General features: G+C 50.8%; 1 protein-coding gene across 1 annotated transcript in view; it reads right to left on the bottom strand.

The window, feature by feature from the left end:
- Positions 1-22,370, bottom strand: part of RPS6KA2 (ribosomal protein S6 kinase A2) — a 318,780-nt gene extending 296,410 nt beyond the window's left edge. Inside the window, 2 exon segments of the mRNA XM_021086109.1 lie at positions 18,315-18,374; positions 22,161-22,370. Of these exon segments, the coding sequence (XP_020941768.1) occupies positions 18,315-18,374; positions 22,161-22,223 (123 nt within the window). The 5' untranslated portion in view covers positions 22,224-22,370.

Raw genomic sequence — 22,630 nt, 5'->3', positions numbered from 1 at the left:
CGGACAAGCGGCAAAAGGCGGCAAAGAGAAATGCCCCACCCAGCAGGGCAACTACCACGGGAAATACTTCAAATTACGTTCTACCACACAGACACCCGTAGAAACACACAACCACACAATTACGTGATTACCGGCGGGGGGCGGGGGGGGCAGGAAGATGACTGACAGACAGATGCATGGACAGATAAATGGATGGTGGCTGGCGGGCTGGACAGACAGGTAATGGACGCATGGACACACAGATGATAGACACACAGACAGGCTACAGATGGATAGATAGACAATAGACAGACAGACAGACGGGAACTATGTACACAGCAAGATATGGGAAGCATGGAAAGGGACAGAATATCAGATCACACCAGATTTCTGGTTAGGCCCTGAGAGAGGCTTGGGAATGTTTTTAATTATTAAAGGAAAGAAGAAACAGGAATAAAATAGCAGTGATGGCGTCTGCAAGCCTAGGGAAGCGAGGAAGAAGAGGAGCCAAGATGAGTCAGTTACGAGGCTGGGCTGCCCAGGGAGCTGGAGTGGACATCCAGGCGGTTGATACATACTTGGATTTACTGAAACTAGTAACAGCCAAGCCGGGGTTTGAACCCAGTTTGAATCCAGTTCGGACAGACCCTAGACTCGAGGCTTGGAACCTGGGCAATCACTGCCCCTAGAGACACTAACGCAGCACCCAAGAAACAATAGCTCAAACATAAAAAACAGCCTAAAGTGGGAATCTCTGTTAGGTCAACTTACCTCAAGAGAAACTAGTTTCATCTTAAAAACAAATATTTCCTGAACCTCACAAAGTCTCAGAAAGTGTACCAGGAAAAAAAAACAAGGAGTTCCTGCTGTGGTCCCAGGGTTAAGGACCTGACAGATCTGTGAGGACACAGGTTCAATCCTTGGCCTCCCTCAGTGGGTTAAGGATCCAGTGTTGCCGCAAACTGCAGCATAGGTTGCAGATGTGGCTCGGGACCAGTGCTGCTGTGACTGTGGTGTAGGCTTCAGCTGCAGCTCGAATATAACCCCCGGCATGGGAGCTTCCATATGCCACAGATGAGGCGGTAAAAAGAGAAGGAAAAAAGTGTGCCAGGAAAGTTGAAGTGTCCCACAATTTAAATGATAAAAAATGTACACACGGAGTTCCTGTTGTGGCACAGAGGAAACAGGAATCCGACTGGGAACCCTGAGGTTGTGGGTTCGATCCCTGGCCTTGCTCAGGGGGTTAAGGATCCTGTTGCTGTGAGCTGTGGTGTAGGTCACAGATGGGGCTCGGGTCCCGCGTTGCTGTGGCTCTGGCGTAGGCCGGTGGCTACAGCTCTGATTAGACCCCTAGCCTGGGAACCTCCATATGCCGCGGGTGCGGCCCTGAAAAGACAAAAAAAAAAAGTATACAGACCAGAAAATTGATAAATGTGTTACTAAACTTTTGTTGTTGAATGGTCAGAGTCACTGAGTGGAGGAAAAAACAGTCCGAATTAGTAGAAGCCTAAACTGAGTCATAACATTTTCTAAATGGACCTTTACTCCTTTCGAGCCCCCATAATTAGAGGAAGTAAATTCTGGGAAAGCATTGTGCAGCCAAAGCTTTGTCCACAGTGCTTTAAACAGCAGAACTGGTTTATAACTTTCACAGCAGAAATGTTTCACGGTAAATAGATCTGGCCAATGTGCGTGAAAACAGCCCGCGCTCTTGGGTGAGAGCACCTCGATTTGTCTAATTAAGATGTTCAGCAGCTTCTTCTTCCCGACAAGGCCCGTCCTCTCGGGAATGCACATTCACTGGGTGCCCACAACGCAGGCCGTGAGCCAGGCACCTGCACAGCGTTACCGCGAAAGGCGAAGTGAGTGTGAATGCTGTTCTCACTCGGGAGGAAACTGAGCGCAGAGAGGGTGAGAAGGTGGGAAGCGGGGTCACAGCCAGGCGACCTGGCCAAAGAGACTCTGAAAGAGCCCGGAACTGCGCAGATTCAGCCATCGCGACTGCATCCGCCAGGGCCTAAGGAACGAGCTCATGGCCGCACACGTGGACTCTTCCTTCATTACTCGATCTTTCAAACAACAGCTCCCCAGAGTTCGTGATTTTATTTGTGGGTTTTGTTTTGTTTTGTTGGTCTTTTTAGGGCCGCACAGGCAGCATAGGGAGGTTCCCAGGCTAGGGATCAAATGGGAACTGTAGCCACCGGCCTACACCACAGCCCCAGCAACTCAAGATCCAAGCCCCATCTGAGACCTACACCACAGCTCATGGCAACGCCAGATCCTTAACCCACTGAGCGAGGCCAGGGATCGAGCCTTCATCCTCATGGATGCTAGTCAGACTGGTTTCCACTGAGCCAGTGGGAACTTCAGAGTTTGTACGTTTCTTTTAATTTTTTTCAGAGTTTGTATATTTTAAAGTAAGATTTATTGAAATACACTCTGTCTATAGAACAAGTTACTTCAAGTGCAGAAATCAATGAATTTTAACAACTGTATCCGGTCCTGTAACTATGGCGACAGTGGAGCTAGAGAACAGGTCTCCCATCCTAGAGACTCCCTCAGGTCCCCCTGGGGTCACAGTCCCCTTCCGAGTCCACACTTTCTGGAAGGCCTTGATCTGGTTTCTGTCCCTGTGTAATTCTGTCCTGTAGCAGATGCTCTTCCGGGTCTGGCTTCTCTCACTGGCGTCAACCACTGAGGCACAGCCGCCTTGTTGCACGTTCTTTTGGTTCTTTTTTTTCCCCTTTGTGCTGAGAAATATCCCCTTTGTAGAGATGGGATAGGATGTATCTATTCACAAGCAGATGGACTTTTGAACTAGTTCAAGGGTAAAACTCCTATAAATGTTCGCATATAAGTACCTGTGGGGACAGAGGCTTTTATTTATCTTGAGTAGATACCAGAGAGTGAGCCGCCAGCTCATATGGTGAGTGTATGTTGACTTTATGAGAAATCACCAACTAGTCCAAAGTGCTACAAAAAAACACAAACAAAAACAAAAACAAAAAGAAGGGGAGTTCCCGTCACGGCGCAGTGGTGAACAAATCCGACTGGAAACCATGAGGTTTCTGGTTAGATCCCTGCGCTTGCTCAGTGGGTTAAGGATCCGGCGTTGCCGTGAGCTGTGGTGTAGGTTGCAGATGCGGCTCGGATCCCGTGTTGCTGTGGCTCTGGTGTAAGCCGGTGGCTACAGCTCCGATTGGACCCCTAGCCTGGGAATCTCCATATGCGCTGGAGCGGCCCAAGAAATAGCAAGAAAAGACAAAAAAACAAAAACAAAAAAACAAAGTGCTGGATGGTTCTGCAGTCCCACCAGCAATGTAAGAGAACTCCAGCTGTGCCCCAACTTTTCAAGAACCTGAAACTGTTGGACTTTTAATGTTCCCGGGTATGCAGTGGCGTCTCCCGAGTGGCCAAGGAGGTCCCGCATCTCTGCGTGGACTCGTGCGCCATTCTCTGATCTGTATTGTGAGGGTATCTGTCCAAATAGTCCGCCATTTTTACTGGGTGTCTGCCTTCTTGTTTCTAGTTTTAAGAGTTCCTCGTGTATTTGGGATGTAAGTCCTTCATCAGTTGTGAAAATATTTTCTCCCAGTCTATGCCCGGTCTTTAATGTTTCTGACAGTGTCTTTTCAAGGACAGAAAATCTCGGTTTTATAAAGTTGTATTTATTTTTCTTTTATACTTTATGCTTTCTGTGTCCTAAAAACTTTTGACTAAACTAATTGTTTTCTTCTAGAAGTGAACTTTTAAGCAACTGGGCTGTTATCAATTAGGTCAATCATCCATTTCCTGTTAATTGCATGTCACTCAAGGTGGCCCTGAGACTCATTCTGTTTGTAGACATCCAGTTGTGCCTCCACATGCCGTTTTTGAAAATGCCTTTTCCCCACTGAACTACCTTTGCATCTGTGTCAAGATCACCTGGCCGTGTACACATGGGTCTCTGTCTTTCCTGTTTCATTGACTTACACGTCTAGTTTTCAGTCAATAACATATTGTCCTGATGGGTGTAGCTTGAGAGCATGACTTGAAAACAGGTGGCATATTGGGAGTTGATACTAAAAGACAAACAACAGCAACAACAGTTTGAAGAAACAGAGCAAAGGCCAGAACCAGACTCGGGTGTGTTGGAATCATCAGACTGTGAATATAAAACAGCTGCTTCACATGCTAAGCATTCAGAAAAAGTCGACAACGTGCAGAAACAGCTGGGCAATGCAAGCACAGAAATGGAAATTCTGAGAAAAAAAATTGAGGAAATTCTAGAGCTAAAAAATACTGCGAGAGAAATGAAGAAGGCCTTTGATGGGCTCACTAGTCAGACAGGACCAAGGTTGACCAAAAAAACCTCTGAGCTGCTGAAACCATAAGGTAAAGAGAACAGAGACCGGGGGAAGGGGAGACACCAAGGACCGCGGGGCAACCTCAAGAGGGGAACATACGGATGGCCGTGTAATGGGAACCCCAGAAGAGGAAAGAGAGGCCAGCGTGGAAGACATATTTTAAATAATAAGGATGAGAACTTCCCTCAATTAATGTCAGACACGAAGACATAGATTCAGGAATCTCAGAGAGTAACAGGCAGGATGAATGCCAAAAAGCTCTTCCTAGGTTATCATACTCTAAGGGCAGAAAATCAAAGAAAAAGTCTTGAAAAAAATCTGAGAGAAAAACAACCAATAGAGGAGCAAAGATTATATTATATTGAATTTCTCAGAAACCCTGCAAGCAAAAAGAGAGTGGAGTGACATATTTAAAGTGTGAAGATTTTTAAAAATCACCTGGAATTCTATAACCTGGAAAATTATCCTTCAAAAGCGAAGCATAAATACTTTCTCAGAAGAACAAAAACTGAGAAATCTGGAGCTCCCTGCAGGATGCAGAGAAAACAACGCTTAGAAGGAAACCTATGGCAACAACTGCCTAAGTTAGAAAAGAAGATCTAAAATCAATCATCTAAGCTTCTACTTCGTGAAACTAAAAAAAAGAGCAAATTAAATTCAAAGTAAGCAGAAGAAAATAAATGATAAAAATTAGAGCAGAAACAAAGTGGGAAACAGAAAATCAATAGAGAAAAATCAATGAAAAGCTATTTCGTAGAAAAAAATCAATAACATTTAATAAGCCTCTAGTCAGGCTAAGGAAAACAGCAATGATGCAAAGGACTAATTATTATTATAAAGTAATATTTTGGATTACTCATATGTTATCTAGTGGATATTGACAAACTGATGCTGAAATTTCATGGAGAGGCAAAGACCCAGAATTGCCAACACAACATTAAGGGAGAAGACGAAAACTGGAGGACCGACAGAATTTGACCTTGAAACTCACCATACAGACATAATAACGAAGACGATGCACTCTAGGCAAAAGAGTAGAAACAAATAGATCGACGGACCAGGATAACAAGCTCAGAAAGAGATCTGTGCAAATGTAACCAATTGATCTTCCGCGAAGCAGCAGAAACAATACAGCAAAGCAGAGACAATCACTTCAACAAATGGTGCTGGAAGACCTGCACATCCTAGAAAATAACGCAGGAGAAACCTCTACGGCTACGGCTGCGTCGATACCTTTCTACACGCGACACCAAAGGCATGATCCAGGAAGAAATACGTGATAATCTGGACTTCGCTAAAGAGTTTTTTCCTGTTCTGGGAAAGCTATTATCAAGGGGATGAGAAATAAGCCACAGACAGTGAGATAATATTTAGAAAAGACATCAGATAAAATATGCAAAGCCTCATAAAACTCAACAAGAAAACGAAAAACGTAATTTAAAAACAGTCAAATGAAAACTCCTGCCTTTGGGATGGATAAGCAATGAAATGCTGCTGTATAGCACTGGGAACTATGTCTAGTCACTTAGGATGGAGCATGATAATGTGAGAAAAAAGAATGTATACGTGTATGTGTAACTGGGTCACCATGCTGTACAGTAGAAAATTGACAGAACACTGTAAACCAGCTATAATGGAAAAAATAAACATCATTTTTTTAAAAAATGGTGAAAAGACTTGAAGAGACATTCACCAAAGGAGATATACAGTCAAATAAGCATATGAAAAGATGCTCCATAACATATGTCATCAGGGAAATGCAAATTAAAACAGTGAGATACCCCTGTACATCTAACAGAAAGGCCAACATTCAAAACATTGACAATACCGAATGCTGGCGGGGATGCAACATGATGCAGCCACTTGCGGAGGCAGTGTGGTAGTTCTTTAACAAAACTAAACACTCTCCTCATATGATCCAGCAATTTTGCTCCCTGGCATTTATCTAAGGGAGTTGAAAACTTATGTCCACACAAAACCCAAATGCAGTGTTTGTAGCAACTTTATTCATAAGTGCCCAAACGTGGATGCAACCAAGATGTCCTTCAGTAGACGAATGGGTAAGTAACCTGAGGCACATCCAGACAACAAAACATCATTTGGCACCAACAAGAAATGAACTGTCACGCCATGGAAAGACATGGAGAAACCTTATATGCACCTTACTAAGTGAAGGAAACCAATCTAAAAAGGCTGCCTACTGTATGATTCCAACTATGCGACACTCTGGTAAAGGTAAAACTATGGAGACAATAGAAAGCTCCATGATGGCCACAGGTTAGTGGGGGGTGGGGGGGTGGGGTGACTAGGCAAAGCACGGAGGGTTATTAGGGCAGTGAAAACACTCTGTATGATGCTGTCATGATGAATACATGTCATTTCACATTCGCCCGAACCCACAGAATGTACAAAACCAAAAGTGAGCCTTAATGCAAACTGTGGACTTCGGGTGATTAGATAAGCCAGTACAGATTCATCAACTGTAACAAATGCCCCACTCTGGTGGGGATGTTGAGACGGGGGGAGGCTGTGCATAGGTGGGGGCAGGACGAATTTGGGAACTCTCTGTACCTTCTGCTCAATTTTGCTGTGATCCTAAAGTTGCTCTAAAAACAAATTCCATTTAAAAGGGAAAAAATCGGCTGGGACTTCACAAGGCATTGCATTGATCCACAAAATCAGTTTGGAAAATGAACATCTTAATATTGAGTCTTCTTATCCATGAACATAGTACATCTACTCATTAATTTAGGTCTTCTTTAACCTCTCAGCAGGTTTATAGTTCTCAGTATATATTTTGTTAGATTTATCCCTATGTGTTATAGAGTTCTGATGCATTTATATAATTTTAATTTCAATTTCTAATTTTTATTCCCAATATATAAAATGTGGAGCAGGGAGGGATTCCTAACCCTCTCTTGGAAGAGTTAACTGGCTTTAGCTTCCACATTTTCCTGCAGAGAGGGTCCTGCCAGGACCCTGAGCTTGGGAGGGCTCTTGCATTATGTGCTTGGGGGGGGTTGTGCTGGGCACTCTGAGAGGGCTCCCCCAAGTCAGGCCCTGCCTCTACTCTTTCTCACATACCTCCAGTGAAGGCCAGTGCAGAGAACACATAAGGCGGGTGGCCTCCTCGTGTCCGGGGCCCCCAGATTGCAGGCTGGGGCACAAGCCTGTACTCGGCCGTTGTCTTTTCACCCCCTTTCACAGTGGCTGCGTCTTCTAGCCGTTCTCTGCCACGGGTGAAAGAGATCATGCCCCGGCCCCTCCTCGAAGGGACTTGTCATCTGTTAGGATGAAGTTTCCCTGGTTGCCCTGCCCTCTGGTGGGTTCAAGGAAAGTTATGATTTTGTTGGCCACCTAGTTTTTATCACGGCTGACAGTGCTGTCCGTGTTTCTCTACATCCTAAGGAGAACCAGAACAGCAAAGCATTTTGTTTATGTTTGCTTCTTGCTTTTTATCAATAACCTATCCAAGCCCTTCAGAATTAAAGTTTTCATGTGAGGAAAGACAATCAAGAAGCAGAATGTGCCACAATCAGCTGAAGAGCTAGTTTTTCCTTCTGCTTTCAAGGCACACGAAGACCATGTCGACTCTGCAGGAGCAAGAACGCATTGGCAGAGGCTCAGGTCCCAAACTCCCAACCCTGCAAGGCAGACACGGAACGCCTGAGTCGTGGGCTAAGCACCCACCTCTTGAAAAGCCTCAAAGGAGGAGGTCAGTAGCTAACTCTCCTTGGTAAAATTAAGTTAGAAATCAATGCCCTGTCCAACAGAGGTACAATTTAGCTAAAGAGATTTTTTTCAAGAGAGTAAAATGACATGGAGAGAAGGGGTGGGTAGCTTTTAACTTACAGAGTGAAGTGCTTTTGACCTTCCTAACTCAATGGTTGTGGGAAGGCAGAATGAAAGCAGCAATCCGTCCATCACAATGGCCATTGTGCTTATGTAGGAAAATGTTATTTTTGAGAGAGGTATATTACTTAGGAGTGAAATGTATGGTGTATATACTTCACCTAAAAATACTTTAGCAAAAAATATTAACAACAAAAAACTAATAACAAAGTGTTCCCTAGTCCACGTTCAAAATGACCCAGTTGTCCTGAGAAACATGTTCTGCAGCTGTCTTCCTCACATCGGGCCAGGCTAGAAGGACGCATTCCATTTTGTTGTCATGTCTCTTGCGGCTCTAGACATGCAGAAGTCCTCGCCCAGGCATCTGTTTCAGACGTGTAAGGAGACAAGGGCAGGTGTCCCACAGGGGTACCACGATGGAGGCAGAGCACGGTTCCCAAAAAACACCCACGAGGTAAGCTCCTGAGGGGGATGCCTCTGTGGCAAAGGGGGCTTTGAGCATGTGCTAAATTAAGGATCCTGAGATGGGGAGGTGAACCTGGGTTCTCTGGATGCTTTAACATCACCACAGGGATCCGTCCAGGAAGGCGGCTGGGTGAGATGAGAGAATGAGAAGTGATACCACAGCTGAAGGGCAACAAGCCAAGGAATTCGGGTGCCTCCAGAGGCTGGAAAAGCAAGGGGGCTGATTCTGGAAATGGAACGCAGCCCTGCCAACACCTAGATTTTAGGATTTCTGGACTCCAGACTGTAAAATGATAAATTCACATGGCTTTAAGCCACTAAGTGTGTGATCCTGTGTTACAGCAGCAATCAGAAACTAATACAACCGGAGTTCCCATCATGGCTCAGCGGGTTATCAACCCAACAGGGATCCATAAGGACCCAGGTTCAATCCCTGGCCCACCTCATTGGGTTAAGGATCCAGTATTGCCGTGAGCTGTGGTGTAGGCTGCAGACACAGCTCAGATCGGGCATTGCTGTGGCTGTGGCACTGGCAGGCAGCTGCAGCTCTGATTTGACCCCTAGCCTGGAATTTCCATATGCTGAGAGTACAACCCTAAAAAGACTCCCCCCACCCCCAAAAAAGAAAAGAAATTAAACAACCACTTGCCTGAGCTGCCCGAGCATGAAGGCACTGTTGCTTCACTGGTTTCTTCTTCTTCCCCCGTGACTCAGCAGTAACTCGTGTAAAGTCTGTTTGTGCATCGCTGTGTGAATGCGTCACTGCATACGCTGCACTGTTTCTATCACTCCCTACACAAGACACCCTGAACCAGCACATGTGTGCCACTCATCCCAACTGACTTTTTCAGGACAGATGCCGAGGAAGTATTTCCTAGATAAATAAGTGGATAAATGTTTACTCTTCATGACTTTTAAGAAAAATAAAAGAAGATGGAGGAGGGAGGAAATACACTATACATGAGAATTTAGTTACTTTGTTTATTATTCTTTTCTAAATGTAAACTAAACTGACTTGCTTCTTGTTTTACAATGGAAACTTTTTTTTTTGGCCATGCCCACAACATGCAGCAGCTCCAGGCCAGGTATCAAACCTGCACCCAGCAGTGACCAAGCCGTGGCAGTGACAGCCTCGCATCCTTAGCCAGCTAGGCCACCAGGGCACATAATGGAAACTTTTGAGTAGCATATGGTTTACCAACTTCAAAACGAACGGCATCCTGATGCAACCACAAGGGTCCCCATAAAAGGAGACGAGGATCGCAGTCAGGGAGACGGAGCAGAGGTCAGAGGGAGATAAGATGCCCTTGGCTTTGAAGATGGAGGGACGACCAGGAGCCAGGGAAGGCGGGTCCCGAGAAGTGCGGGGAGACAGGGAAATGCGTCTCCCCAAAGTTTCCAAAGGCACTCAGGCTGCCAACATTTTGATTCTAGACCCCGGAACTGACAGCGATGTCTGCTCTCCAAAACTGTCAGATTATACATTGGCGTTGTTTAAAAAGAGCAATAATTAAAACAGAAAAGGACAAACATCTACCTCCCCAGTAGGGCACTACTGAATGACTGAATAAAACTGCATTATTCAGGAGTTCCCAGTGTGGCTCGGAGGTAACAACCCAACTAGTATCCATGAAGATGTGGGTTCGACCCCCGGCCTTGCTCAGTGGGTTAAGGATCCGGCATTGCCATGAGCTGTGGTGTAGGTTGCAGACCTGGCTTGGATCCCACACTGCTATGGCTGTGGTGTAGACCAGCAGCTTCAGCTCCCATTTGACCCCTAGCCTGGGAACCTCCATATGCAGTGGGTCTGGCCGTAAAAAAGAATAAAGAGAAAAAGAACAAAAAGCCCTGAGCACCGTGCCCCGGCTACCACTCGGATTCAAAGTGTGGTCGGAGGACCAGAGCCCCACAGCCCTGGGAAAGAAGCAGATGAGAAATGCAGAGCCTCAGGCCCAGTGAACCAGACGTGCAGCTTTATTAACACCTGCAGGGGGTTCTCAGCTCCACAGAGAGAACCAGACGCCCTTGCGAGGGCACCTCCAGGCTGCCCCCTCCTCTCCTTCCTCTCAGGCTGGGCACAGCGGAACCCTCTGGGGTGCGGCCCAGGCCCGAGAAACAGCGAGGGCTTGTGGGCACAGCCTGCGCCAGGGCTGGGCCAACAGCGGTATGGGGTTGGTTTCCAAAGTGCCAGTAAAAGCCAATGGCTCGGCGAGGGGTCAGGATCCTGGTTCCCCATGGATTTCACAGCAGCGAGGCCTGGGCCTTTGCACCCGGGCCTCCATCAAGCTGTGGCCGTGGCCTCCTGGGCGTCTCCCATGAACCCCAACAACCAGAGGGGCTGTGCTTAAAAACATCAATGCCATGGCACTGTCCTCCTGCCAACGAGTCCCCAGCGGCCTCCCAGGAACGCCGGAATCAAATCCAAAGACCTGCGGGTCTCCGCACCCCCCTCCCCCAACCGTGTCCCCCCTCCCCCTACTGTGTCGCCCCCCACCGTGTCTGCCCTCACCTCCCGTGGCAGCTGCAGGAGGGCTGCTCCTCGGTGGCTCCCTCTGCCTGCACCGGCTCCCCCAGGTCTGGGGGTTGGTCTCTGTCGTTTGAGTCCCAACCTAAACCCCACCCGCGGGGAGAGGCCTCCCTCAGCCCCGCTCTGCTGAAACGGTCCCCGCCCCACGTCACCATCCCCTACCTCCCTTCCCCACGGCCCTCCCCGCTGCCCAGACCCATCTTTCTAGTCAGCTATTCACCTGCAAGAAGACGAAAAGCAAGGTCACATATCTGAATCCCTGAGTCACTGGGTCCTGGTCCAGGGCCAGGCCAGGGCCAGCTCAGCAGACATTGGCTAAAAGCCCCGAGAAGGGATTGAGCCACGCATTCAGCCTGGGGCTGCGATGCACCCGAGACCCTCCAGGGCTTCAGGAAGATACCGCGTAACTACCCTATTTGAAAAATCGGCATTTATGCGTCTGAGCCCTTACTTCTGTCATCTCTGTAGCTAAGTTACATGTGGTCCCTCCGTTCAGGCCACCAGGAGACAAAGGGGACACTTAGGGACGGAGGGAGTCCAAGCCCGGGGTGGTGTCCCCAGGGAGCCGAGCACCCAGAGCAGGCGTGTCCTGCCGGAGCAGCCTCACTCCGTGTGCTCCTGGCACTGGGGGCTGTTTTGGTAGCACGTCTCGGGGAAAATGTGGTAAATGATCCTCTGGAGCTTCTGATGACTCACACGCAAGCTGCAAAGTCTGCCCGCGCGCCCAGCGCCCAGCTGCCGCCGGCTTTCACAGGAGGAAGACGGGGGGTGGGGGCTGCTTGTTATGACTTCAAAATATCTGAAGGATGAGAAACCACACGGTTTTCTGTCTGATGCTCTGACTCTCACCCACACGCGGACGCCGTCATCACGGAGGAAAACCGACGGCATGCACCTCTGCGTGTATACGCTCCCTCGCCGTCGTCACTCACACCATCCGTCTGATCTTCATAAAGGACAAGAAACCTCGGTCATTCTCGCGAGTCCATAAAGTACCCCAGCCTCGGCGGGGAGACCGGACAAGGAGCTGGGCTGGGGTGCACACGTCCAGCGCAAGTTCCCCGGCGTTTTCACGCATAACAGAGAACACGCTTTGCACATCCCCAGGTTGAAGAGCAAAGGCGAGAGAACGTGGAAAAGAGGAAAGGCCGAGCGGCAGAGCGAGATACTGCAGGGCTGCGGGCCCCAGAGACAGGCCACCTCCAGGCAGCTTCTGGCCTCCGGTGTGTCACGGACAGCAGAGGTGGCTGGGGTCTCCGAGGCACCTGCAGTATTGTTTTAAACCCAGAGGGGAGACAGCGCATAGCCTGTGACACCAGGGCCTGATTCCATGAGCTGGAATCCACCACTTACTGTCAGATCCTGAGAGGATCAGGCATTTTAATGAGTCAGTAGAACAAGCTGTCAAGTTGAACCCCCGCCCCCCGTCACTGGTTCTCTGCTCTGCTTAGCAAGTGTTATCATCTTTGATGCGCCCCCCCCCCCGTTCACCCCCTGAGGAACAGGGAAGAGCAGACCCTCCCTCACACTCCCTGCGGTTTAGGGAGACGGACGGTGGTGGAAACCGGACACGTGAAAAGGCAGGGTCCCTATTTCAAAGCATCACTGGGTCCCTCTGCAGGCAGAGGGGCACTGTCATGCCTAAGGGGCTCACACTCAGCAGGGGCCCTAAAAGCCACGACTCCATCCCAGGGCTTCCTCCAACCACTGCTCTGCGTCACAGGTCAGGAAAAGGGCAGCTTTCATCAGGTGCTTCGCTTCTGGTGGACTCAGCAGCCATCTCAACACAGAGCGTTTTCTTGGCTGTGACGGGTGGGCGCCTTTCCCCCCGAGACCACCCGTGGAGTCACCGCACTGGCAGAGAGCGTGCCACCCCCAAGGCTGTCGTGAAGACGAAGGTGCAGGCCCCTGGCGGGTTCGGAGGAGCCGGAGCCGGTACCAGGGTGCTGGGGCGTTGGAGGCTGCTCCTGTTGGCACGCAGTGATCACTCCCTCTCTGAGAGCGCTCTCGGCAGGCGCTTCTGCTGACCTTGTTACAGAAGCAGGAAGGCAAAGACGGCAGAAACTGAAAATAGCTGCCAGCCGGCTTCCTGGTCCAATATCCATCTCGGCCAACACTGGAGAGAGAGATCCGCGAGGACCGGGGCGCCCGCGTCTGCTGACATCAGAGCCGGGCTTCTCGTCTCGTGTGGATTCTTGCAAATGATTAGCACAGACGCGTCAATCACGCTGAACCCATTTTCCATCCCCACACCGTGCCCTGCCCTCACGCCTGCCCGGTGTGTGCCCACGTTTGGTGAAGCGGCATCGTTGTTACCCACCGAGCAGGGCACTGAAATGCCCGTGGGCTGTCCAACAGCTTTACTCGTGTTAGCCTTTCTCCAAAATGCACTGGTGGTGCTGCTCTTTTCCAGAATTTCTGTAAGGACTACAGTGAGTCCTGCCTTCTGCTGTGCAGCAAACAATACAGAATGCAAATTAAATGGTGACACAGGCGATGTGCCCTCAGCGGATGCAGCAACGGCAGACCGACGGCAGGTAACAGGCGGGCTGGGAGGATGGTCTCATCAGTCTCCTTTCAAACTCCTAACTAGCTTTTTAAGCTGTAATTGCACTGCTCGAAATTGCTTTATTAGCTCCAAGCCTTCATTATTCTCCTTGTCTCATTTCTATTCAGTCCAGTTTGGATTTTTCCTGTCTTCTTTTGAGGGAGCAATGAAACCATCTGTCGAGATTCCTGGGGCAGGACACGTAAGCGACAATGTGTAGGGACCGGTGCGGGTGGCCCTGTCCTGACCTGGCGAGACCTGCTGTTACCACGACTTAGCGCAGAGGGTTTCCATGACACTCCTGGGTGTTGTCCCCTTCAAGCGCGAGGGGGTCTCCCGCCTGCCCTGGTCCTCACCCCTCTCCCCAGCGGAGACCTGGGGACCAAGTCAGGGGGCTGGTGACTGACGGAGGTCACTGACAGATGCTCAGAAGTCACAGAGCGCCTGCCCGAGGAGCTGCCCACTGGTCCCCGCCCCCGAGGAGAGGCGGGGCCGGCAGCTGGCCCTCCATCTTCAAGCATCCTCCCTCCTCCCTCGGCCACAGCCCTCGGGGGGATGGCTCCGTGGCCCCACAGCTCTCCTGCAAGTGATGCCTGACAGCAGGACATGCCACCCCCCCTTCCCCAGCTCTGTCCCGCCTCGGAGATGCCAGAATCTCTGCTAAGAAAACTGAGGGTAGACATTTGGGGGAGAGAGACACCAGGGTCACGAGAAAATAAGGAGAAACCACACCATGCGGGGGGTGTCTGCTCTGCACGTGGTTTCTAAAGTTGACCAGACAAGAAAACAGCCCTTATTAATAAACGTAACCTGAAATCTGAGCACTTAAAAAAATACAAACAACAAATTCTAATATTTTCCACAGGTGGTTCTGTGAAACCAAACACTTGCCAAAAAAATCCCCTCTGTGTCCTAAACTCCTGGAGATGGAAGGTTGAAAGGCCGTATCACTGCTGGCCTGTACTGCGAGGCTTAGCATCTGTGTTGTCATGGCAACGGCCCAGAACCTGCCAGTAGACACTGGCTCCCCTGGCCCCGCCGTCCCTCCCTGCTCCACTTGCCAAAGACCAGGCTCCTGTGTGTGGGTCTGGAAGCTGGTGGTCACGCTGCCCTAACCTTCCAGAGGCCCCCAGCCGCAGCCCCGGGCCCAGCAAGGCATGTGCTTCTGCATTAACCTTAAACCCTGTTCCATGTCCTAACCGCCCAGCATATTCCGCCCGGCTTTGCTGCACAGCCGACCCAGAGCCGCAGAGACAGGACCAGAGCCCCAGAGCAGCGCCGCAGACAGGCCCTCTCTGCCGGGGCCCTGCCAGCGGCCCCGCAAACCAGCAACTGATGGAGTATTTCCCCCCCGGGAGAGGGATCTGCTGAGGGGTTTGGGTTTTGGTTTGGCTTTGCGTTGTTGTTTTCTTTTTTTCCAGAATATAAAGGATAATGGCCTCTGACGTATCAAGTGAAATCAGACTAGGAGGGGCCTCATGACACGAACCCTTTCCCTCAGCGGTAACACGCCCGGCTTCTGACGCCAGCTTCCTGTCTTATTTTTGATCTTTTTTTTTTCCCCCTTTTAGGGCTCCACCTGCGGCATATGGAGGTTCCCAGGTTAGGGGTCCATTCAGAGCCGCAGCTGCTAGCCTACACCACAGCCACAGCACCAGATCCGACCTACACCCCAGCTCACAGCAACGCTGGATCCTTAACCCACTGAGCAGAGCCAGGGATTGAACGCGTGTCCTCACAGACACTGTCAGGCCCCTAACCCACTGAGCCACAATGACAACTCCCCCGGTAAGTTTATTTTTTTGTTTGTTTTTGCTTTTTAGGGCCACACCTGTGGCATATAAAAGTTCCCAGGCTAGGGGTCAAATCAGAGCGGTAGCTGCCAGCCTACACCACAGCTCACGCAATGCCAGGTCATTAACCCACTGAGCAAGGCCAGGGATCGAACCTGCGTCCTCATGGAGCCTAGTCGAGTCTGTTACTGCTGAACCATGAAAGGAATTCCACCACAGTAAATATTCTTGACTGACTGAATGAACAAACACTCACTGAGCTGAACGATGTATCTTTTTCCTAATCAAGACTTTTGAGCCACCACACACGCTGAGACTGGCAAAAGGTGTGAAACCTCTCATGCCCTGTTCAGTCTCCCTCTAACTCCCCTCGTTTATCTGAGCCACGGACGCTTCCATTATAGAGCCTGCAAATCTCCACACTGAAGGCCAAGGGAGACATACAAGGAAAGCCACCCCCCCAAAAAAAATATTTTGAGGAGTTCCTGTCGTGGTGCAGTGGTTAAAGAATCTGACTAGGAACCATGAGGTTGCGGGTTCGGTCCCTGCCCTTGCTCAGTGTGTTAACGATCTGGCGTTGCCGTGAGCTGTGGTGTAGGTCGCAGATGCGGCTCGGATTGGCTCTGGCGTAGGCCAGTGGCTACAGCTTCGATTCGACCCCTAGCCTGGGAACCTCCATATGCCACGGGAACAGCCCAAGAAATGGCAAAAAGACAAAAAATATATATATATATTTTGACAAGTGCCCAGAAATCCGGATGGCGTGCACCTGCTGGTGGGCTGAAAGCTGCATGCGATCTTCAGTGTCCTCTGTCAGAAGCAGCTGTAAACAGCTGGACCCCGGTACTTCTTCCATATTTCCACAAGCACCACCAGAGCGTCTCCACACCAACATGGAGTCTGGCAAGGTACCCCCAGACACTCTTCCTTTATGAGGCGCCACAGACGTCCTGACGTGCTATCATCCAGACAGGTGACAGCAGGAATCAGTCATCACTTCCCCATCTCATGTTCTATTATCAAAAGCCCCTCGAAAGAGGTCAGTTGATCTCACCACAATCCTGCAAGAAATCAACACCTACATTTGCAGCAGAAACGCTGCCGACAGTAAGACAACTGGAGACCAGGAGGTCTTAGGGAGTAGCGATTATTAGTGGACTAACGGGCTCAGTTTGTGACTCAGGCTTCGAGTGGATCCAGCACACGGTCTGTCGTGTGGCTGGTGTGGTCACCACCACGGAGCCCCCTGAAGCTCATGACAGCTGAAGGACCAGGACCCCAGCAACCTGCCTGCAGCAAACGCGCCGGAGACGCCCTGGAAATCAGAGTCCCCACAGAACACAAGCGGAGTCCCAGTGTGGCTTGGACCCCCTGAGACCCTGGCCTGGGGCCTTGCTCACTGGGTGGTGGCGGGGGGGTGTAACGTCCTTCCCTGCCCCCGTCCAGGTAGGTATCCAGTTAAATATCCACCTCTTCAGGAAAGCCACCTGCCTCTTTGCCCCTTGACCTCTGGAACTGGCAAAAGCAGGGCTGCCCCCACCAGGCAGATGTTCGGTTCAAGGACGTAGAAAGATCCTGAAAAATCAGGAGCACACCGGCCGGGCAGCCGGCCGCAGGAGAGGTGCAGCAGCCTCGTGCTCTTCTCTTTTATTTAACCCACATATTAGGTCAGGGGAGCGCCAGACCCAGGGGCGCTGGGCTGTAAGCGCAGGCAGGGTGCCCGCGTGTGCAGGGAAGGGACACATGGCTTTCGGCACCAGCAGGCCATGTGCAGAGCCTGCAGCGTCCACCTGCCCCCAGCCCACCAGCCCTCCCTCGACAGCTCTTTAAAAGGCCACAGAGCCGCCAATGGCACCACTTGTCTGGTTCCAAGAGGCGCCTGGCTGAGCATCTCGGCCAAGGCCGCTCCCTTGCAGGGCTCCAGCTGCCGAGGGAACTTCTTTGCAGCAGGTGGAAAGGGGCTGCTTATTTAGGATTCCTTGGCTCCAGCTTCTTTCTACTTTGGATTTAGCCCTTTGATGTCCCATGTCCCCTTAGAGAGTGCTTGCGGGTGCCACCACCTCCCCCAAGACGCAATGCTGCCTTGCCCACTCCCGCCATAAAGCCGCCCAGGCCCCTGCCGCCCGGGCAGGACAGCAGAGGACACGCGGGCGGCTATGCGTGCTCTTCGTTCCTCTCCATCACCTTGGACCAGCACCTTCGGGGCAGCACCCATCCTCTCCCGTCCCACTCAGCCTCCTCCCTCCTGCCCCCCCGCCGCCTCCTGCGCCCACGCCCCCTGCGAGGGTGGCTTCCCCACGAAGGGAATTCGCCTCCTCCCTCGGCTCCGACAGCACATCACCAAACGTTTAAGAGGCACATGGCCTAACTTCCAGCAGGAAAAAGAAGCCATGGCCTTTTCTAGGCGCCACTGCCCGTTCTTCCCGCTTTGTCTTTCTAGATAACGACAGGCCCGTTGCCCTTCGCGAAGGCCCCACACACAGAACCGCTGTCGGGTCCAGCAGAAATGCCCACAACACTGTAAGTCAACCGGACTTCAAACAAACTTCTTAAAAATGTGGGGAAAAAGAAGTCCATGCCGGAAGACTCTGGATTTCACCTTGCTTGGCAGCCTTTCCCCTGTGTTCTAAAGCATCCCTTCTGAGGAAAACGACCGACTGTGTCACGCATGCGGCTCTATGTGTGCATGCGTGTTTGTCGCATGCATGTCTGCATGCACACAGTCCACCAAAAGAACCACCTGCGGGCTGTTCCCCTCGGCCTCCCGCTGCCCCGCCTCCCAGTAAGAAAACCCGGATAGCTACCTCTTCCGCCGTGTCTTCTGTGCTGGGCTCCGCGTCCGGGGCCAGGTCCTCCTCGGCGGCCTGGTGACACAAGACACACGTTAACCGCAGTTAGCAGGACACCATTCTTGGGGTGAGCAGCACACAGGTCATCGGTGCAAGGGACGAACGCGGTCTCAGCGTTAGGACAGGACCGGAATGACATCAGGTCCCCTCCCCTCCCTGAATTCGTCTGAAACTCCATGACGCTTCGGGCCAGACATGGGTCCTTTATCCACAGACAGCAAAGAAGACAGCAAGTGTTTCCAGCCACAGCTACAGATCACTAGCCCAGCCAAACGTGTGTGGCTTTTACACCACAAGGGAAAGAAGAATCCGGCGGTTTATGTAACTCCCTGGCCAGCAAGGGCGGGGGCGGATGTACGTGGGGCTGGGAGACTAACCTGCTAGGAGAGAAACAGAGAAGCTGCAGGGAAGGAGTTTGTAACCATTCCTGTTTGAATGGAACAAAATCACAACCTCAGGCCAAAGCTCAGAGGATGAGTTAAATCAGAAAGAGTAAAATCCCAGGTTTATAAAAGCACAGAGCTGGTGCTGCTGCAGGATAAGGCTTGACCAGGAGCATTAAATCAGAGAGGGCGAAGTCCCTGGTTTATAAAAGCACAGAGCTGGTGCTGCTGCAGGATAAGGCTTGACCAGGAGAATTAAATCAGAGAGGGCGAAGTCCCTGGTTTATAAAAGCACAGAGCTGGTGCTGCTGCAGGATATGCTTGACCAGGCGCATTGGGGTCCCAGCCTTCGCTTCCTACTCAATGACTCGAGGCAAACTGCTTCGGCTGAACCCTGGTTTCCTCAGATAGAACATCAGGAACAGCCACCGCCTAGAAAGGGGAGCATTCAGCAGAGAACAACTTCAGGCCCCCGGCACCTGCTCTGTCCTTGGCAGACACTCAGAGTTACCAGCTGCTGTCACCACCATCCACAGTCTCAGCCTCTGGCCCAGGAGCTGGGAGAGAATCGTCACCATACACACTAGACCATGAACTTCCAGGCAACGTGTTTGATCTGCATCGTTTAAAACAGGGCTTCTCCTTTCCCTAACGCGTGATGACATGCCAGCAGGAAAAATCCTGCTTACTCTTCGGAAAGGAAGACAAAATGGGTCAGCTGGCCCTGGGGGCCTGCTCCCCGTCCTGCCTCACTCGCCACACCTCCCATCTCCTCGCTTCCCCGGAGCCAGACCTCGGCTTTGTGGCTCTTTGGAAGGAAGGGGTCACACGGCAGCTCCCGGAATCCAGCTTCGGAGCCACGCGCTGGACCAGCTGCTCCTTTTGGATGCAGCTTCTTCTGGGGTTTTACGGAGGTGCCGGTTCGTAGTCAGCGCACGTTTCCTTGTCAACACGACTCATTAACGGGTAAAACACGCCTTCCGAAATATCTCAAAACAATTCAGAAGCCACAAGCACTTTCCCCGGAGAGTCGGATGCATTTCCCCGGGTCTGGGTGCCGATGGGCTTCCCCAGCCCAGCGACCCTCAGATCCACGCCGGCTCCGCCCCTCTCACTGATGGTGCGGAAAGAAGTCTGCGGGGAGCAACTGCTAGAGGCAGAAAAACTCGAGCCCAAGGTGCTGACCGCGACTGATGGGTGGTGAAGTGTGAACAAAAGCAAATGACGTACACGAGGTCAGCGCTGCCGCCTCGCCGCGGACGGTCTCAGCAAAAAGCCGTGTGCTCTTTGCACAAGGATTGTGTGACATTTAACCTGGAGCTCGCGGCACCGAGCCCGAACGTCCGCCGTGGAGTTCGGCCCAATTTCTCGACGTGTGAACTACTTTAATACCACACAACATAAAACACGGGCAAAGCTGGAACGTGCCATGTGCCTCTGGGTTCCAAAACAGAGAGAGTGCACATTTTCCTGAGGACCTGAAATCCCCCAGGGTTAGGAGCTCAGGTTTAATTTTTCTGTAGAAAGAACTCTATAATTTCTGGGTTCCAAACAAATGGGGCTTGAATGCTCTGTCTCCACACCAACTCCCCAGGGTACACGCTCCTAAAACACCTACCCAGAAGAAGACTGCTTTTGCTTCAGGGCCACTGAATTTAACCAGTGTGTGTTACGTGTCGTCGGGTGTAAGCCAAGCTCACACACTTTGGAAACGCGCCCTCCCCAGGGGCGGGGAGGCAGTGCAGACCTCCAGCCAGCTCTGCCTCCCAGTCCCCCAGGCGGCAAGTTCCTTCTACCATCATGATGCATATTTTTAATAATATGCGTATATTCATTGCTGTTCCATTTTGAGTCAGTCTTAGGAATACTTCAGACAGGAGCCGTTCCTCAGAGCTTGGTCAGTGGCCATGTTGCAAAGTCCAGAGTCCCGAAAGCGTGTTCAAAGCCCCTTCATTCCTCTCCCGTCCCTCCTCCTAAGCCTGGGGCCCATCCCCCGAGACAGAAGGGCCCCGTCCTTCAGGGACTGACGGCTGGGCCTCCACCACCACCAGCCCAGTTCAGAAAACCAGGAGGGCTTCAGAAGGCATCGGGGATAAGAATGAGACTTCCAGCTCATCATTAATTCAAGTCATTAATGCCATTTTTGAAAAACCCAAATCTCTCTCAAAAGGGAAAAAAAAAAAAAAAAGACTTGGCAACCCCTGCAAGTCAGAGTCGCTTTTTAAGCCACAGGCATCACCAAGAGCACATCCCATACAAACAGAAGACTCCAAGCCGTGGGGAGCCTCCGTGTCACATTACCGCCCCCCTCGGCACAGCATCTGGGCTGCGCCACCGGAAAATGAGGCTTTATACCTACGCTATGCTCGATGATCTCCTTTGACAAAAAAAAAAAAACCCTCTTTTGACCAATATATATTCCAAGCATTAACAAGTTAGTTTGGATTCTAAAAAGAATATTAAATTTAAAATATCAAGTAATTTCTCTCCTTCAGTTTAAAATTATGTGAATGTCTCAATCCATAGTACATATAGATAAAAATAAATGACATTTAAAATAGTAAGAATTGAACTCATCATTATAACGCTGGGTATGGGCGATAAGGCAAATGGTAAAGGTTGGATTTGTTTAGTCGGTTATCAAAATCTGCCACTTACAAACGCAAAGTGAGTTGCTATAAACACAGCACAGGTAAATCCAATCATTCGAGAGCTTTAATAACTTTGGAGAACTTGCTCTTCTAGGAAAAATAAAGGTTGATCACCTATAATTCAAATGAAACAAATCAAATTCCACGGAGACAGTTAGTGGCCGCCTAGGGGCGGGATGTCAGAGGAGCCTTCGCCAGGTCAGGCGGCCCTGGGTTTGGGCCACTAATGCTTTCATGTCATTATCTTGTCCCTGCATCCTCAATCTCTCCTCTGTATCCGAACATACACCCTATTAAGACTGCAGTAGCTGCTTCTTAAAAAAGAATTCCTCCTGCGTCTAGCCTTCCGGGTTCGTCCTCCACTGCAGCCACTGGAGGTCTCACAATTTAAAGCCACTTGTTGAAGGAACACCTCACTGATGCAGGGCAGTCTGGACGCACGTGACTACGTCAGGGCATCTGCTACTTGAAGAAGCATCCTGAAGTTTGGCTGAAGAGGAACCATTTTTTCCCTTCGATTCGTTTTCATTCATATACTTGCACCACCCACAATGCCTTGTGTGGCGTGTGTACACACACATGTCATGTTTGTGTGTGTGTACAAACACAACACATACACCTATACTCACTACACGGCCCAGACGCGTCACATAACAGACACTCAGCAAATACGTATTCGTTCTGGGGAATGAACAGCCCATCTGCTGCAGAGTTGGGCTTTTCCAGGATCCCGGGAAAAAGTACATTCTTCGCTTGGCCATACTCACCTCTATTTCCATGGGTTCCACCTCTATTTTCTTCCATAGCTCCAGCAACTGTGCAATCGGCATTTTCCAAAACTTTCCTTGCCCTCTGATCAAGTGTGACCGTGGAAAAGAAGATAATCAGAGGCAACACCCAGCACAGAGACGGCCAGACGTGATGTGAGAGCCGAGGCAGAGGCCGGCCTGGCGGCGAGGACGGAGCTGGCGAGGATGAAATCAGGCTGGGGCGACCGCAGGCTCCTGCCGGGCCCTCGGGGTGGGGAGGCAGGGGGCGGGTCTTCACGAGGGCTGCTCGCGTCCTCGCCCCCCAAGCCCGGGGCTCCGCTCCGCTGGGAAGAGGAAAGAGGCAGAACCGCAGCTTCGGAAGCCGAGCTGCGACTTTGGCGGAGCGAACCTCCTCTCTCCGAATCAGATTGGATTCCCGGCTTCCCCCTCCCCCTCGCATTGCCACTCCCTCCCCCTCCCCCCACGAT

Source organism: Sus scrofa, chromosome 1 (assembly GCF_000003025.6).
Source record: "Sus scrofa isolate TJ Tabasco breed Duroc chromosome 1, Sscrofa11.1, whole genome shotgun sequence".
NCBI lineage: Eukaryota > Metazoa > Chordata > Mammalia > Artiodactyla > Suidae > Sus > Sus scrofa.
The sequence above is the reverse complement of the archived record's forward strand: the minus strand, read 5'-3'. Positions and strand labels throughout refer to the sequence as shown.